This window comes from Arvicola amphibius, chromosome 13 (assembly GCF_903992535.2).
Source record: "Arvicola amphibius chromosome 13, mArvAmp1.2, whole genome shotgun sequence".
Taxonomy (NCBI): Eukaryota; Metazoa; Chordata; class Mammalia; order Rodentia; family Cricetidae; genus Arvicola; species Arvicola amphibius.
Window position 1 is genome coordinate 6231803 of NC_052059.1, and position 17551 is coordinate 6249353.

Genomic DNA, 17551 nt, shown 5'->3' on the forward strand with positions numbered 1-17551 from the left:
TTTTTAAACACGCTATTTCAGGGTGTATCAGATAAGGTCATATAAAGCCTACTGTGAAATGCTCAGCAGCTAAAGAGCTTCTTACCCGGTTCTATGTTACGGAATTTCATGCTCGAGAATGTCTTTGAAATAGTAGTTTTCTATGCAAGAGCTTGAGACAGACTCTCAGGTCTATCTGTCTAAAAGGTAACCATCCTACAGTCGTGTACATTTTATCAAAGAACATCTGTGTTTGTTTGCTGTGCACAATAAATGCTTATCTTCTAATTTCAAATATGGTTTAATCTAACATCATTTCCCCCAAACAAAAAGAGGAATATATATTATTTACATTGAAGACTACACTTTGTAGGTTCTGAGAAGTCATTTGTGAACCAGCGTTTCAATGTATTCTGTAACCTTCATCTGTCAACTGACTGAACACAGTTTCTCTGCAGCAGGCGCTAGTTTGTGAGTTGATAGTATCAGCTTCCACAGTGGAAGTTCCAGGTCCGTCATCTGATTTGTTCTGGCCGCTGCTGCTCTTATAGATTCCATTAACAAACAGGGATACAGGATTTTCAAATTATTCAGTTGCTCAGGATTACATTAAAAATAGCAGATCTACAAAGGGACAAAAGATGTCTCTATCTTCCCTGAGTTGTTTCCATTTATTCTGTTAAAAGAGTATATGTTATTGAATATGGCTCTCATCAAGTGGGGACCATACATAGCTTCTACTCTACTGCATGCTTACACCAAAGCCAGAGTGATGACGGGCTCCAGGTAAACACACATGGAAGGAAGGGATGAGAGAATAGCCACTACAGCAAATCTCTTGGACCGGCACTGCTGTGGTAGCAATCCTGTTCTGTCTTAGAATTAATTACTCAGTCTGGAAAAAATGGAAGTCCGGAAGTCTGTTAACACTGATTGTCAATTCTTTGAGTGCCCAAGGCCTAATGATAACATGACCTCATCTGATGATTTTCCCCACTAGAAGTCATGGTCTGGAACTTTATATCTAGTTTATAATCTATATCTATTTGCATCTATATTTGTCTACATCAGAGTAATTCTATTTAAAAAGTCCATTGGTTCAAGTTAGTAGTTGTTGATATTTAAAATAAATAAAATATTGTAAAAGATATAAAAAATTGAAGACATTCAAGTATTTTCAGAACCACAGATAGATTGCATCAGACCTACTGAAACATTGAGAGATACCTGGAAACAGAAGTATTATGTATGCTATTACCATTCAACATGAGTTATATTACATAGGGTAACTTGATGCCATGATCCTTACTATTTCAGTTTATACTTAACCAGGTAGAGCTTCCTTGATCCTAGGTAAAGCTCCTTGCTGAGTAGACGTCTAGTACCCTAAACGCCTACTCTCCTAATCTGTATCATGATAAACCACATTAAATTCCCTTTAGGCAAAAGTGTGTATGTCTAACATATTCAATACAGTGTTTTATTACACTAAAGCAATTAAAGTCATATTGAGGGGATTAAACTAAACATTTAGGCTATGTAATTAGAAGAAAAGTACCTTAAGGTCTTCACAAATTTTGTGATAGGAAGTTCTGTGTATGATTTTGGCAATAAAAAAGTAGCTTAGAATGAACTAGATCATAGCCTCTTGTACCAATCTTTCTCATCTTATACCAGCTGCTTCTTCGTGTTTTTTTTTTGTTTGATTGTTTTTAAGAGCCCTCTTTTATACTCATAGCCAAAAAATCACTAATGGTATCCAATATTTGGAGGAGACTATGACACAAGTCATGTTTAAAGTATATGCAAGATTTACTATAGAACTTTAATGTATTTTGATCTCAGATTTCTACACTTATATTCTAGGTGTAATTCAATGCATGGCCTTTTGTCAGCTAGAACAGTTCTTACCTGTAGTTTCCTGGTGTCAGCACTAAACACTCAAATTAACCACAGAATGCTACTAAAAGAGATTCCAGATGCAAAATTTTCCCTGGTTTTTAAATTAATGTAAACATTTATTCTTTTAAAGAAAATAATTTTGCACATAGATGCCATCCAGAAGCTTGGGTGGGACAAACTGTGTGTTTTTACAAAGAAACAGATGGCTAAGCGCCTCTGCGGACCTTCAGTGCCTCAAATGGGGATCGTCTCCTGCTGTTCCTGATAGTTAGGTTAGGATAAAAACGACCTTCATGTTCCTCCGGGGTACTGTCTAGCTTAGGGTGCTCACACATCGCCGATTCACTCTGTCTGATCACCAAGGAGATGCGGTCTGTGCTTTATCCTGAAAGACGCCGCAGGCTGCTAGGATACAGGTCAAGACTGTGGCTACACTGTTAAACCGATGCTTCTAAAGCAGGCTTAGTTTGGTCTAATAGGCTTCTTTTCTAAGTTTTAAAAACATGAAACTTTATTTTTTTAAAAAAAACATAGTTTTTCATTTTCCCTATATCTTAGTAATAATCCTGAGGACTGCTTCTCTAAAGGGCTCCAAGTGAAACTTGTCACAGAGGGGCTAAAGAGTGAGTCTGGAACAGACTCCTTATACTCTTTTTCAAGGAGAACGACAACCACAGGGCTTCAGAAGTGGATGGGATACCATTGGGGTTTCCACTCGCTCGATCGCGTAAAACGCCTCATCTTAGACATGAACTTCCTTTCTTCTGACACAATCCAGATACCAACTGAATCCTCATTTTTTATCCTTTTCAATTGAGTCTTAACAATGCTAAGATTGTGAGAACCAGCATTGAGTTGACTCTGGCTTTCCTGACAGCTGACGGCACGCCACAGTTAATATTTTAAATAAGTACATAATAATTACAGGAAGACATCACAGAAGTTCTCTACCGTTTATGTAGGCAGCATAAATGGCACATAAGAAAAGTGCAGGGTTTGATGAGTAGGTATGTGGGAGAGAGGTGCTGTTGGTGTTTGCCAGAGAAAAGCTTTTACACAACAGTGTTTGATGGACTACCAACTTCCTCAATGAATTTTACTGCTGCTTTTACGAACACCATAACACTGCCACCTTGGAAGTATCTGTATAGAAAATGGAATTGGTACTTCTGACTAATTAATTCATGTAACACATGTGAGACTAACATTGCACATTTAGGTAAATATTAGCAAGAATATATTCTGCTCTCTGATTTCCAATGCCATAGCAAAACAGGAGAAAGAAAACCAGGAGAATTATCTGATGGCACACTAAGACCGATAAAGGAGAAAGGAATTTGAAATGAATCTAGGAAGGATCAGCCATTATTTCTGCTTTTCATTAAAATATAACTAACCATGAGGGAGTTCATATTTCCGTTTCTTCAAATCAGCGGATTTTGTTTTAGATATTAAATTTCACATCAAACGGGCATGCAGCAACCCAGGAGATCTCATCTATAAAGGATTGTTTTAAGTTAGGACAGCGGATGGGGATTAAAGGGAAGAAATTATGAAGTAACTATTAAGGGCCAGCAAGATGGCTCATTGGGTAAAGGCCCTTGCCACCAATCCCGGGATGGATTCCTGGGACTCACAAGGTGCTGGAACAGAGACCCAATATACTCATGATTTATTTCCTCTGACCTCCATATGCATGCCTTGCATAAACACACACACACAGAAAAAAAACCTTAAAAGCAACTTTTGTTCTTAAATTTAAAAAGCCTTTATCTTCTCAAACATACTTTATTCTACACATCAAGGTCCACACATGAGCTTCCACCAATTGTCCAGCCTGACTTAAGGCAGTAGTACTAGCAACTAAGGCAATTTCAAACTACAAGTATAAATATGACTTCAAAGGACTCTATGAAGTTTACTCTAATTTAAAAATATGAAACTCTTTTTTAGGCTTTTTAGGCGAAATTGCATTTTTATGAGCATGATTGTGCTACCTTTCCTTTGCTACTCTTAATATAAATCTTACATTGCAGAAGAACATATTTATTCCTATATTTCACTCACACATACTTGGAAATTTCAGTGAAGAATTACATCACAGCGTTTTTATATAAACTAATCCAAGTCCTGAAGATGTATCCCTCAGTGAGAACTGTTTGAAAAGCAGACTTTCACTCAGTCATTCTGAAATGGTCCTGAGATTTTATTAGATGACTTCCTGTTTAATCTACCCACCGTAAAAGCATCTCTGTTTAACTTCAGACATATTTTTTCTGGTCTTCTTAAACCAACGAGTGAGCCAGCAAAGGGGTTTCACTGGCAAGACTACACATTTGAAACTCAGCTTGCTGATGCAGTGCTAGGCCTTCCTAAATTCTAACACATCTTAGTCCCTTTTTATGTCCTCCCCAGATCTTCTGAACTGACAGAAGGCTCTCCTTGTCATTCCACTGAGAGGTTTGCATAAACGATGAAGGCTCGGGCTCGCACAGAGGCTGACAAATTCAGCCGCTATTTTCAACTCTGCTTGTCACTCTGTAATTGCAGCAAATGCAACTGAAAGCACTTTTACTTGAAGGCCATTTGACAGAGGGGATGAAAACACATTTACTCTTTCAAGGCTTGTGTGTTTTCCTGGGAGAGGCCTGCCTCTAAGATTTGCCCTTTTTTCCTTAGAGAGCTATTTGGGAAATATCTCTGGGCAGAGGCACAATGCAGAGCCCTCTCCCTGCATGCTCCTCCTCCTCCTCCTTCCCCTCCTCTTCCTCTTCCTCCTCCTCCTCCTCCTCCTCCTCCTCCTCCTCCTCCTCCTCCTCTTCTCTTTTCCTAACTTCTGAACTCTTCTCTGCTGGGAGCCTTCCTTTTTTTCAGGATGAGATGGGAAATCTACAAGTGCCAGTGAAAACACGGAGCTCCCTTCCTTCTTGCAGCCTGAAAAATTGTTTCACAAATCTTTGCCCCGGTTAAGTTAGCACAAATAAAACAAATGCCCTGAGTGACTTTTTTTTTCAATACCATCCTTTGGTAACTTGTTTCTTTTCAAGAAATTCAAATTCAGTAAAATGAGCTGACTGGATACAACTGGCTTGCACATTTTGGGGAAGAAGTCCCCAGAAAAACACAAGGAAGTCTTGCTTTGCAGGATTTAAAAAATGGGAAAATGGCAAAGAATGTTTTGAAGTCGCTGAAAGCTGTTTCAGGCTCTCTAAGTCATCAAACCTTCTAAACTGGCGCGAGCATCAAATACCACAATCGTTTTGGGGTCTCAGGTGGCTCCTGGACCGGTTGAGTCCGTCTTACCTATGAAGAGATTCCACTCAGTGTCCAGATCCGCCTGGTTGGCTAGACAGCCCTTCATGACGTTGAGACAGTAGTTGTTGCAAGGTCTCACGGTAGGCAAGCCTCGGCAGTATGGGCAGTACAGCATCTTCATGAGAGCCCGGATGCACCCGGGGGTGGGGCTCACCTGTAAGTGTATAAGATAGGAGAAAAAACATCACAATCAAAGAGAGGAAGGGGAGGGGAAGAAGTCAGGCTCTCCTCAGTCATAGGAGAGAAAGGCAGAGCGGCTTTGCTGAGCCTTCGGCAGTCACAGGCTTGAAGAAGCTGTGAGGAGAGGAGCTGTTTTTAAGTTTTGATATGGAGACTGGTCATTTCCTATTAGATACTTGTGCTCAGCAAAGTAGTCATTTCCTGAAAGGCTCCTGCGTGCGTTCTGCTCTTTCTTTCTGGCATTCCAATTCAACCTGAAACATGGACTCTGTTTCATTGCGGCAGAGTGTGAGGTGACAGAACCATGGACAGGCAAACTTGAAAGGCAGAGATCCATACAGACTGAGTTGCTGTTAGAGTTGAATGTGACACCTTTAGCAAAGCTTCCAACTGGTTACTAGGATCCTTTACTAACAGAGCTGGTGGACAGCCTTGCTGTGTTCACAAGTACCGTAAAGGCTCAGTATCGCCTTGTCTGGGATCTATGCGATTCAGGCTTGGACAGAAACCATGGACCTTGGTCAAACAGGATTGTCGGGCATCTGAGGACACAGGACTCTAGAAAAGTCACTGAAAATGGATCCAGCTTGGAATGCAATCAGGAATTCTTCCAGGAATTCAGAGTCATCACTAACCTACTGACAGTGAAGTACTCTTTGCCCAGACCAAGGAATGCAGTGACCCAAATCAATCCTAAAGCAGTAAAACTTGGGGACCAACCAAAGAATGTAAGAGCTAGAAGACCCGGGAAGGCAGTAAAAGTCTTCCTCTTGGAAAGACTCAGCCACAGGGGCGGAACTCAAAGCAGCAGCCTTGGCACTGGCTCTGCATAAGAAAGGGCCTCTGGATAGTTTGTGGGCAGGAGCAGGGCCTGGGGGGACCCATCCCCCACTCTTGAACTGTTTACCACTGACAGATTAAGTGAGAGAATAATTCATCTTCAGTTGTGTATCCACTGATGAACCCACCATACTCCTATGGATAATCCCAATCCAATGGCTACACAGATGGCCATGGTCAAACCAAATAAGATCATCAAAGTAAAAATCAGATGTCATGAATCTGGGAAGGGGACTAGTGAGTACGAGGGGTGGTGGCCATAAGGGTAGGAGGGAGATAGGAGTAGATGAGGGGATGGGCACATGGGTGTAATGTATAATCAGAACACACACACACATGTATAATATATATTACATAAATATATAATTATTAAGAAAATTAACTGATATAAAGAAAAGTGCATAATGGTATGGCATCATTAACAAAAGAAGAAAGTTTAAGTTGATGTCAAGAGGAAAACGTATTTAAGACTGCAAGCTCCTTGACCCGTCATTACCTGCAGCATAAATTCACAAGAGAAAGCTGTTTTGATGGCTATATGTAAAATTCTTGTGCAGTTATTTGGCTGGCTGGTGTTCACATGCTTTTGACACAGTCAAGTATGTAGCTAATGTCAAGTTGGGAGCTTAGGCCCCTGCCCCTCGCATCTATCCCAGCCCCCAGGCCTGGTCTGGACTCCAAATCCCAGCAAGCCAGGTCCTGACCCCTCCTTACAGGGTATTTAAGTGATCCCCCTCAAAAGAGGAACACGTGGTATCCCTTTCTTCCTCCCGCAGGTTGCCTTTTTGCGGCTTCCTGGTTCCCCTTAGGGGCCACCTGAGAGCGCAGATCTCCCATTAAACCTGGATATTTCCTAATTTGGCTTGTTTTGATTTGGCTTGATTGGGAATTTTGCGTCGGCAGGGAGCTCATGTGATGCTGCTGTATTTGTATTTTAGACATAAGAACAGGCCTGGTGTGTCGTGCAGATCTCCTTGAGAGCATGGTCTCACAGCCAGGCATGGTGCTAGGAACATCTCCCTGAAAGCACCAGAGAACGGCACAGCATGACTGCAACGCTGGGATGATAACAATTTCCATACGCCGTTCCCTGACACTGCTTTTTTGCCTAGAAACCAAACTTAGGGATTATTAAATACAAGGCTTTAGTTTCTATAACCAGTTTGCATGATCCAACAAATAATTAATTGTCTAGGAGTTTGGGCATCCAGAAAACTTGGCATTTAGAGTATCTAGTCATACTTCTTATCCTAGTTGGTACTGATAGTTTCTGCTAAGGTCAGCTGAAAGGTCTGAGAAGCGTCCCTCCTTGGACTGTGATTTCTTAACCCCGGAACTGTAGAGGTTAGAAGAACCCCTTACTTTCCAGGTGCATTTGGTCATTTTGAGACATTGACTCAATGGGGATTAAATTGTAAAACTGCAATCTTATCAAAGTTACCAACTTGTTGTAAAGTGTTAAAGACAATTAAGGCATACTAGTTAATGGTCAGCCACGCTAAGTACAAATGTAATTTATTTACAGAGACAAGATTGGAGAGACCACGACATAGCCTTCTGTGTTTTGTCAAAATTAAGTCTAAAGCAAGTAACCCAAAGTACACTTTTTTATATAAATTTAAAGTATACATTAAGTTAATTTAATGTAAAATAATTTTCAAAACAGGTATATAAAAATTTGGTTATAAAAAAATTTAAACCCGGCAGTAGTAGAGCACACCTTTAATTCCAGCAATTGGGAGGCAGAGGCAGGCAGATCTCTGTTAGCTCGAGGCCAGCCTGGTCCACAGAGCGAGTTCCAGCGGATGGAAGCCTTTGCAGCATCGTTACCTCTCCATCTCATGAGCTTAGATCAGCTTCACGTGTTTCAGGACAAGCTGGACACCTTGACTGCTGCCGTAGGCCACAGGTAACCAGGACCGGATCTGACTGCTGGGTGGGATCTGTGCTCTCCTCTGTACGCTGCTTCTGAGCCAACAGCTGCTGACTGGTTTGCAAGCCTGACTTTTTAGTCTGCCTTGTTCCTCGGATCCAGATGCCTTTTTCAGGAGACATCCTGCTCCCGCTCAGGCTGACTAAGCTACGTTCTCCTTTGACTGTCAGCTGTTTTCTTTGTTTCTCAGGGTCACGGTGTACATCCCAGCAAGCATCCTGGATTTGTGTTCACTCAGACAGCCCTGGTCACCTGTCCAGCGCTCTGCACAACAGGCACATGCTATTATGGTCCACCGTAGAACTGTGCTGTTACATTTTTTTTTCTTATTAAGTGCTTTTTGAAGCAACCTCTCTATTACCTTTCCCAGTTTCTTGGCCACATTGATATTCCAAGGGGAAAGAGAACAGGATGGATTTGTAGGTTAGAACATTTAGTTATTGCCTTTAATTTTCCCACCAACGGCCACTGATTGCATTAATTCTAAAGCTTTCGTTCTTTTTTAAAATATGTAATTGTGATAGAGCAAGTACAGTTTCTTCCACCTGACATTTTAGAAGGGCCTCCAACTCAGTGTAGCAGCGAACAGAGACAACTGAATAGCCTTAATAAGCTAAAAGAACAATGTTGTTCGAGTTAAGTGCAGGTCTCTGAGCACTTTTGGAAATGACATCCTGTTTGATCAAGTAAAGGGCATTCGAATAATAAAATGATGCAGAGGCTATCAGCGGCCCTTATGTTCAGACCCTGCAGAGCATATGCAACTGCTGCCTGAATTAAAAATAATTTCAAAAAATATAATCAGTTCAAACTGGAGACTTTTCTGCAAGCCCCTGGAAAGAAAGTTGTCTCCGATGCCCGGTGTGTGAGGATGAGTTCTATTTTTAATGGGATTATTTTATCATTTCATTTTAAGTACTCTTTCAGAATCCTATTCCCTTGGAATAAATACAGAGTGTGGAGAAGTTGATGGGATAGCAAAGTCAGGGATGACCTTTGCTCGTGGATCCCCAGGGATGCCCCCTTACACAGCTGTGAGGAATACACTGAGGAGCCTGACAGGTTGCATTTCTGTTAATACATCCACAGATCTGTTTACTGTTCATGGCTTCATTTGTGTGTGTACATTCACATGAGCATGGGTTTGTGTGCCTTCATCCCATGTGTGGATGTGTGTTCTTAATAGCACAGCCACATGTAGGAACATTCTCTCACCACAGATTCTTGGAGCTGTCTCTACCTTTTTTCTGCCTCTGTCACTTGATAACCGCTAAGCTGTTTCCTTCTGTGATCTTCTCATTTGCAGAACATTATGTAAAAAGAATCACACAGCGTGTAAAATTTTGATCTTGGCTCTCCTTCTCCCCGCCCCCCACTAAGCAAGATGTCCTTGGAGCGGAATCCAAGTTATTACAGGCATTTCTAGTTCATTCCTCTTTATTTATTTACTTTTGAAGATTTTTCTTTTTAAAGTGACTGATTTGTTATTAGCTCGTGTACTGTATGTGTGGCGACCTGCGGACAATCTCATGAGTCGATTCTCTCCTTTCATCTTTCTGTGTGTTTCTAGGAGTGACTTGAAGTCGCCAGGCAGCAGTAAGCCACCTTATGGGCCTTGCCGTCCGCTTGCTTCTTTGCTGGGAGGCTCTATGAGATGGACGGTGCTGGAGTTTCTGAAGCTCTTTTGTGACTGGAGGATGACTCAGCTGTCCTGGATATTAACTACTAAGGAGAAGCTACTGTGAACATCCATGTGCAGGGTTTTACATAAGTTTTCATTTCTCTGGGTAATTACTAAAGAGTTGAAAGATGTCAAAAGATGAATTTGTGTCTAGTTTTGTGAGATACTAAGTATTTCTTAAAGTTTCTGTGACAGTTTAGGTCTCTGTCAACGTGAAAGAGAGCCATTTTCCACATTTTCATCAGTGCTTGAATTATCATTTTAAAAATATTTTAGCCATTTGAATAGGTGTGTTATCTACTTCTAATTTCATTGTGTCATCCCTTTAAATAATGTCCCAGCAGCCGTCTGGTCTGAGTAAGGTCTAACAACCATTAGGTCCCAAATCATTCACCAGCAGGTTCAGATCAATATGCAAAACAAAAAGGTCAAATACTAGTTAAGCCAGGATATTCCAGCAAAACCAACACCAAACCTCATGTTTGAGATAGAAAAGATGGCAGTGGGTGAGTTTCAGTCCTAGACACTCCCTTGAGAAAACATCATTTTCTCAAGGAGAAAATTGTTTTTGTTTGTTTATTTGTTTCTTTTGGAGGGGCAACATTGGAAGAATAGATTCCCCTTTGAGAAACAAAGCATTGAAATTGTTCTTAGTTGATAGCTGAAATTCTTATACTTGAAAAAAATGTAGCATTTACATTCTAGGTAGTGAAAGTAGCCTGGGAAACACAGTTATATGAAAAAGTTAGTTCATGGTAGTAATATTTTTATTTTGTGTTGATTTCAGATTTTTCCTTGTATAAGTCCTTTGCAAATATTCATAGTCCTGTATTAAGAATTTCAAATATTGCCAGGTGGTGGTGGTGTACGCTTTTAATCCCAGCTCTCGGTGGACAGAGGCAGGTGGATCTCTGTGAGTTTGGGGCCAGCCTGGCCTACAGAGTAGTTCCACAACTGGTTCCATAGCTACTTGGGAACCCTGTCTCTAAAAATCATCATCATCATCATCATCATCATCATCATCATCATAATAATAATAATAATAATGAAAGAATTTCAAATATTAAGAAGAAAGAAAAAACCATTTTCCCTCCTGTTATCTGCACTCTTGAGAATTTGGCATGAACTCTTTCATACTAGTTTGGCCCTATGTGAACTTCTGATTCATCTTGTGTGATGATGGACATAAATTGCATTTTATATTTAACACCATCATACAGTTAATGAACTGGGATCCTTGCCGGGTGACGGAAAAGTGAATGAAGCGAAACAAAAGTCCTGGCGCTCTGATTCTCACACCTCGCGGCTTTACCGATAGAGTTGGGTTCTTTGGAATATTAGAAAGGATACAAAGAGATTATAGCAATGGATGGGAGAAGCCTTTGTTTATATCTGGTTATGTCTGTCAAATGTCACAGTAATAATTCTCGGGTTTTATTATGAGATTTGAAGTATATAAAATACCCCCCACGCTTTCTGTTGCTGCATCAATATCCATGCATTGGAGCTCATATCAATAATTCCTGTAGTAGCTGGTATAAAGTGAGACTTCTGCTTAAAATATGAAACAAGGAGATAAACATGTGAAAGACATAAAACAGAGTGCACACACAGTGAGAGCACACACACGGGCATGCCTGGTGGATGCAAAATAACACAACCAGCATAAACAAACACATCTGTCTTTTGCTTCCACAGACAAACAAGCTGATGAAAGTGAACCATTTAACTAAAAAGAATCTGTTTTTTAGTAGGAGCTGGTGCCATTTCTGCTCTTTCTGCTGCATAATCCTTCGAAATGATGAGACGTGTCTACTCATGATCTTGATATATATTAATTAATATGTATAGAGACACTAACATTTCCTCTCAAGCCTTTAAATATGATCGACTTACCTTCAGGCTAGTTTTCATGTTAACTAATTTTAATTATAATTTTTCAACATCCAATAACCTGTGAGTATGCTTTATTGTAAATTCAGGGGAATTTTAATTTGCATAGACATTAAGGGAACACAGTGAAAGGGGGGTTGATGAAGGGCTCTGGGCTCAGAACTGGGAAATAGGGATTGACAGGGAGACTCCTGAAGAAGCCGTGCAGTGGATGCCTTCAGGCAAGAACGGGTTGCTAGAAGCATCACAGAAATTCAGGCTAAAAGTGTGACAAATGGGTCTCTTTGCTGAAGGAATTATTACAGAGAGAGAGAGAAAGAGAGAGAGAGAGAGAGAGAGAGAGAGAGAGAGAGAGAGAGAGAGAGAGAGAACTTTTTACAACTCTGGAACATAATAATTCAAAAGCTAACAGCAAGGTGTTTAATGAAGAAAGAGAAGGGTATTTGATGGAGAAAGAGATGGCCTCATCTAAAATAAAACAAGCACTGCCAAACCCCAAGTCTTTAGGAATTTAAAAGCCTGAAATCACACAAAATATCTTCACTGACCACAGTGGAATTGAAGCTGGGGATCAATCACAGGAAGCAAGCTGCGAAAGGGACAAGGGTGGAAACAGTGTGTTCAAACGCAACAGTGGGGAACAAGGAGATGGTCCAGAAATTAGAAACTACTTAGATGAATGGAAATCAAAATGCAATGTGCCCAGACATGTAGCCATAACTGCCTAGGTGCCAAAAGAAGAAAAATCTCAAATCAATATCCCAACTCTATATGTTAAAGGAATGGAAAAGAGAAAAGAAAGCTAAACACAAAGCTCTCAGAGCAAACGGGATAATAGAGACTACTAACAATGTAATTAAAGGAGCAATCAGGACTGACAGGCTTTGTACAGTCAAGCTAAGTAGACAGGCCTTTGGTCCAACTGAGAACAAACAAACATGAGAAAAAATGAGTGACTAATATCAGAAATGAAAGCAAGAGTGTAATGATCAGGGTGGTAGAAATGAAAGAAGAAATTCGGGTCTGGGGTGTGGCCCAGCAGTAGAACACCTCATTAGCACCTACTTAATACAGACGTGGTATAGGCACAGTTCCTAGTCCAGGCCCTGGGCTCTATGCTTAGCAGTGGATAATGATGAAACCGTCCACAGTTGTGTGCTGTGGGAGGAGGAACAGTCCCTATATTGTAGCTCTGCCCGGAACTTCCAAATCTGTTCTTTGAAAATAGGATGTGAGCACAAAGATGAGGACGGATATGACAGCACACTTGAATACTGTCTTCACATTCAATGAGATATTCCTCCAGAGAGACAGAAACAGTGATGTGAAGATTGAGGCAGGAATTGGCAATAATGGAGCTAAAAGCCAGAATTCCTAGAAACTTATCAACCCCATACCATTATAAATGTCTATCATAAAAAGGACAGACCAGAGCTTCTTTTCCTGTGGATGTGAGAACTTGGAACCTAAAACATTACTGAAGGAATGTCAGAAGTACAGGACCTTGGAACCAGGGAGTAAACATACAATTCTGCACATCTATGCCTAGTTTCACTGACGAGTTTGTTAATATACGACACCAGACGGTGTCCAAGAATTTAGCAGGAACATTTTCTAATGGTCTCAAGCCAAAAACAATCAAAAATATGTATCAACTGTGTCGGGGACCATTGTCCTAAAAGATAGCAGAGGTCATTGCCCTAAGGATGTTTGCGGAGAACCCGCCCCACATCCCAACTATCTTGAGAACTGTTAACGGAACCCGCCCCTTATTCCAACTATCTTGAAAAATGTTAATGGAATCACATGTTTCGGCTTACACCAGGGGTACTAACTGATGACCTTCTGCTACCCCGGCAAAGTTCCTGCCTACCCCTACCTCCACCCCATTCAAGGGCTATAAAAGCTGTAACCTTCACCCTAATAAACGAGACCTTGACAAATAGAATCTTGCTTGGTCTCCTTTCTCTCTCCAGCCTATGTCTTTCAGGTAGCGCCCCTTCAGAGGACCCTGAATAGCAGACCCACCAAGTGGGGTTACACAACTGTTTGATTAATGAATAGAAAGTCATATGTCCATATGTAGCTACTAAAAAGAATTACATTTTAAAATATACAGTATTATGGATGAAATTTGAAAACTTTATGTTGATTGACTGAAGACAGTCATAGAAGATCATATATAACATGAAGCAATTCACATAAAATGTCAATCACAACTGATATCAGTCCTGTAATTCCAAATTTGAGACTCTAAGCAAGGAGAAGAAAGCAAGTTCAAGGCCTGTTTGGGTGTTGGAGCAAGGTCATTGTCAACCTAGTGGGACCCTGTCTGTTATAATTAAAATTATGCTGTTCTGCCCTGTTACCTGGGTACCCTGTCCCTTTGAGAGACAAGCCACCCACTCCCAATCTCCTTTCCACCAAGGCAAGCTGGTCTCTTCCTTTCTCTCTCTCTGACTGCTCTTCTTCTGAAGAGGCAACCTCTGCCTCCCTCCTTCCCCCTCCTTTTCCTTCTCTTTCTGTCCCCCCTACCCCACCCATACCCTCCCATTACCTCCTAATATTCACTAAACAAACTCTCCATACCCAAACTCTCTCAGCATTGGGCTGTCTCACACCTGCTGCAATCTCCCACCTGCCATGGGACCTGCCAGGGTTGCTCCCATGCCATATATCATAACACTGTCTTAAAACATTAACAGTTTAAAAAGGTTAGGGATGTAGCTTAGTGGTAGGAAGCTTGCCAATAATGAGCAAAAAGCAATGCTTAATTTAAGGACGTGAAGAAGAGAAAGGAAAACAAGTAAACAACAGCCATACAACGTGGACGAATCTATGCAGACAGAAAACAGGAAGCATAGTAGGGCTTGGGGCTGAAGAGTGATTGCTAGTACATATAAATTGTCTTTCCTGGGATGAAAATATTCCATTTTAGTTTGCAGAAACAGTCATGTCAGTCAACATGGCAAATATATTAAAAACTCTTGACATCTTCCCTTGAAGTGGATGAACGTTATGGCATGTAAGCTGTGCCAATCAATGTGTCTAGAAAGGGAATAAAATATACACCTACAGCAAATGCATTCCTGCAGCCATATATATCCAGGTTCCGTATCTAATTTCATTTCTTAAGGTATAAATAAAATTTCTGCAGAATTTAGTAAATGTTTGTTATTGGTCACTTGATAGACTGAAATATTTCCAAGTATCACTTAAATAAATTACTACACAGATACACACACACACACACACACACACACGAATGGATATTTTCACCCATTATGAAGAAACATCTCTTTCTGTTAGTTAAGTACGTTTCAGGTGGCTCTCTAATGTCTAATTCTTACCAATAAAACAAAATGTTATTTTAATTCTACCTTATTGTATTATAATGAGGTCTTGGTGATGTTACGTTTTATTTGGGCAGTCAGCTTGGCATCCTGAACTTTGCTCAGTTGTAAATTTTTAAAGTGTGGGCACAGAATATAAAGCAGGAAGTCTAAGTGTCTCCAGGGAATTGCTGTCTTCCTCAGTTAGAAATCAGAGTTTAAATATTACTTCATTTAGAAGAAACATTTTAGCAGTGACTTTCAATATGAGTAATTGAAACGAAAATCCACTCTGGAAAGAGCTATGAATTTGCAGCCTCTGTATAGTAATACAAACATTCATTTCTGCTTTGGAATGTACACAGCCTGAATTCAGAATAAGGAGGTGTAGCATTTTCAAGAATGCAAAACCAAATCCATCACCCGGGAAACACGTGCAGCTTCAAATGCTTAGTGTAAGTAGCTGGCATATGGCAAGAGGTGAATAATCCTGAAACACGTCTTCTACATGTAGAAACAGGCAGACACCGTATTGCAGTGTTTGGGGAGTTTCTGATGTGTAGTGCTTAGACATGAGGTCTGTGTTAGTGCTATTTGTTCATCTGTCTAACTTTAGTTGGTGTGTCTATTTCTATCATCTATCTTTTTCTATCTACCTACCTATCATCTATCTATCTATCTATCTATCTATCTATCTATCTATCATCTCTCTATCATCTCTCTATCATCTATCTATCTATCTATCTATCTATCTATCTATCTATCTATCATCTATCTATCTATCTATCATCTATCTATCTATCTATCTATCTACCTACCTACCTACCTACCTATCATCCATCCATCCATCCATCCATCCACCCATCCATCTATCTCCCACTGGCTATCCATTTCCAATAGTGTATCTTCCTGCCAGTAGTGTTGACACTATTTGTCTCATGAACCATACAATTGTTAGCCCACATACAGAGTCCTATCAATGATTCTAATCTGCCATGAGCTCCTCATGAGCATCCCATTGACATGTAAGAATTTATCAACATTTTTTTCTGAGAAAGCCTGTAGCAAACAGAACAAAATAATATAAACACCACATTAAGAGAGTTGCAAAACACGAGTTTCGCCCTGCTCTAACCGGATAGTGGACAATGAAGTCATGGAGTACTGCTAGGAGTAAAGAGAGAGACTACTGTTTGAGCTTTCCATGGCCAAGGGGAAATGTGTGAAAGAAATCTTATAGGTAAAACCATTGGTAGCCCTGCCCTTGAGAAACTATCAAAAAAATAAAGGACAAAAGAAATCCATCAATGGCTATCTTTGTGAAGCAAACAAGAAGACAGAATCTCACTAAAAGAATATTCCCCCTACTTTTTTTCCATCATAATGAGAGGCCACAACTGAATTCATTCCAAATCATTCCACAACTATGTACTGAGCACAGCCACGTTCTCTCTCTGCAATGAACTGTAATGGAGATGAGAGGCCATTTTCAGAATGAAAGCCACAGTCTGGGAAAGGAGGACCAGTTGCCAAATTCCCTGAATAACTGGCTCAAGACGATCACTTCAGAAGAAAATCCTTGGGCTAATAACTCCAGAAAAACAGGTAGGAACTGGAATGAGCTGGTAATGGAATAGCAAGAATGTGAGGAATCTATCTAGCATCCTCAGACATCTAAGGTCTTTGTTATTTGAGATACACATCCCAGGGCGGCAGGAGAGAAAGTCTGTGGGTTGTCTGTCACTTTTTCTAACTTTCAATATACTCAAGACTTCTGGGTGATGGAAGGGTGAGGATCCTAGAAACAGCAAACATCCACAACAGTAATTTAAAGGGAGAATTTGTAGAGGGACTGCAAAAGTCACACATTGAGTTTCTTTCTGTCAATGCAGAAAAAAAAAAAAAAAAAGATCGACCCTTTCTCCCCAAATAATGCAGCGTCATTTGAAAAATTCTTCAGTCTTTCAGGGGTTTGGCTGTGACAGATGAAAATACTTTCATTTCAAAGGGACTATCCACTTGAAACAGAACAAAAAAGCCACTTTAATTTATTCTAGTGGCTTTGTGATAACTGAGAAGGGCTCAGCTTTGGCCGGTGTCCCCAGCATTCCTGCAATCACTTTCTGCTTTCCTCCCCCTCTAAGGAAGCTCTGAGGATTCCACGGTGGGGACACCCATGTGTGTCATTTACTAAAAAGGAAGAGATTGTGAAGAAGTCAAGTATGCGTGCGCACTCTGACAGCCAGCTGCCAAATAAACTCCACGCAATCTGTTATGGGACTGGCTCAGATATTTTAGAAAACTCTGGAAGCAATGTAGGTGTTGAAGATTCTGATTCTATTATCCACCTCGGCTCTAGTTACTGACCCCTGCTAAGAAGATAGCCCCCATGATACCTTCCTCCTATGAAAAATTCTGTTAGAGTTATTTCAATTCACAGGGCTGGCTTTAGGAAAACTATCCATCATTAATTCCTGTATTTAAAAAGAATTATAT

The 17551-nt window shown here is 40.5% G+C and overlaps 1 protein-coding gene across 1 annotated transcript in view; it reads right to left on the reverse strand.

The window, feature by feature from the left end:
- Gpc6 (glypican 6) overlaps nucleotides 1–17551 on the reverse strand; it is a 1031356-nt gene that overhangs the window by 332093 nt on the left and 681712 nt on the right. The window contains exon 4 of the mRNA XM_038310301.1: nucleotides 5185–5350. Within this exon, the coding sequence (XP_038166229.1) occupies nucleotides 5185–5350 (166 nt within the window). The remainder of the gene's footprint in view (nucleotides 1–5184; nucleotides 5351–17551) is intronic.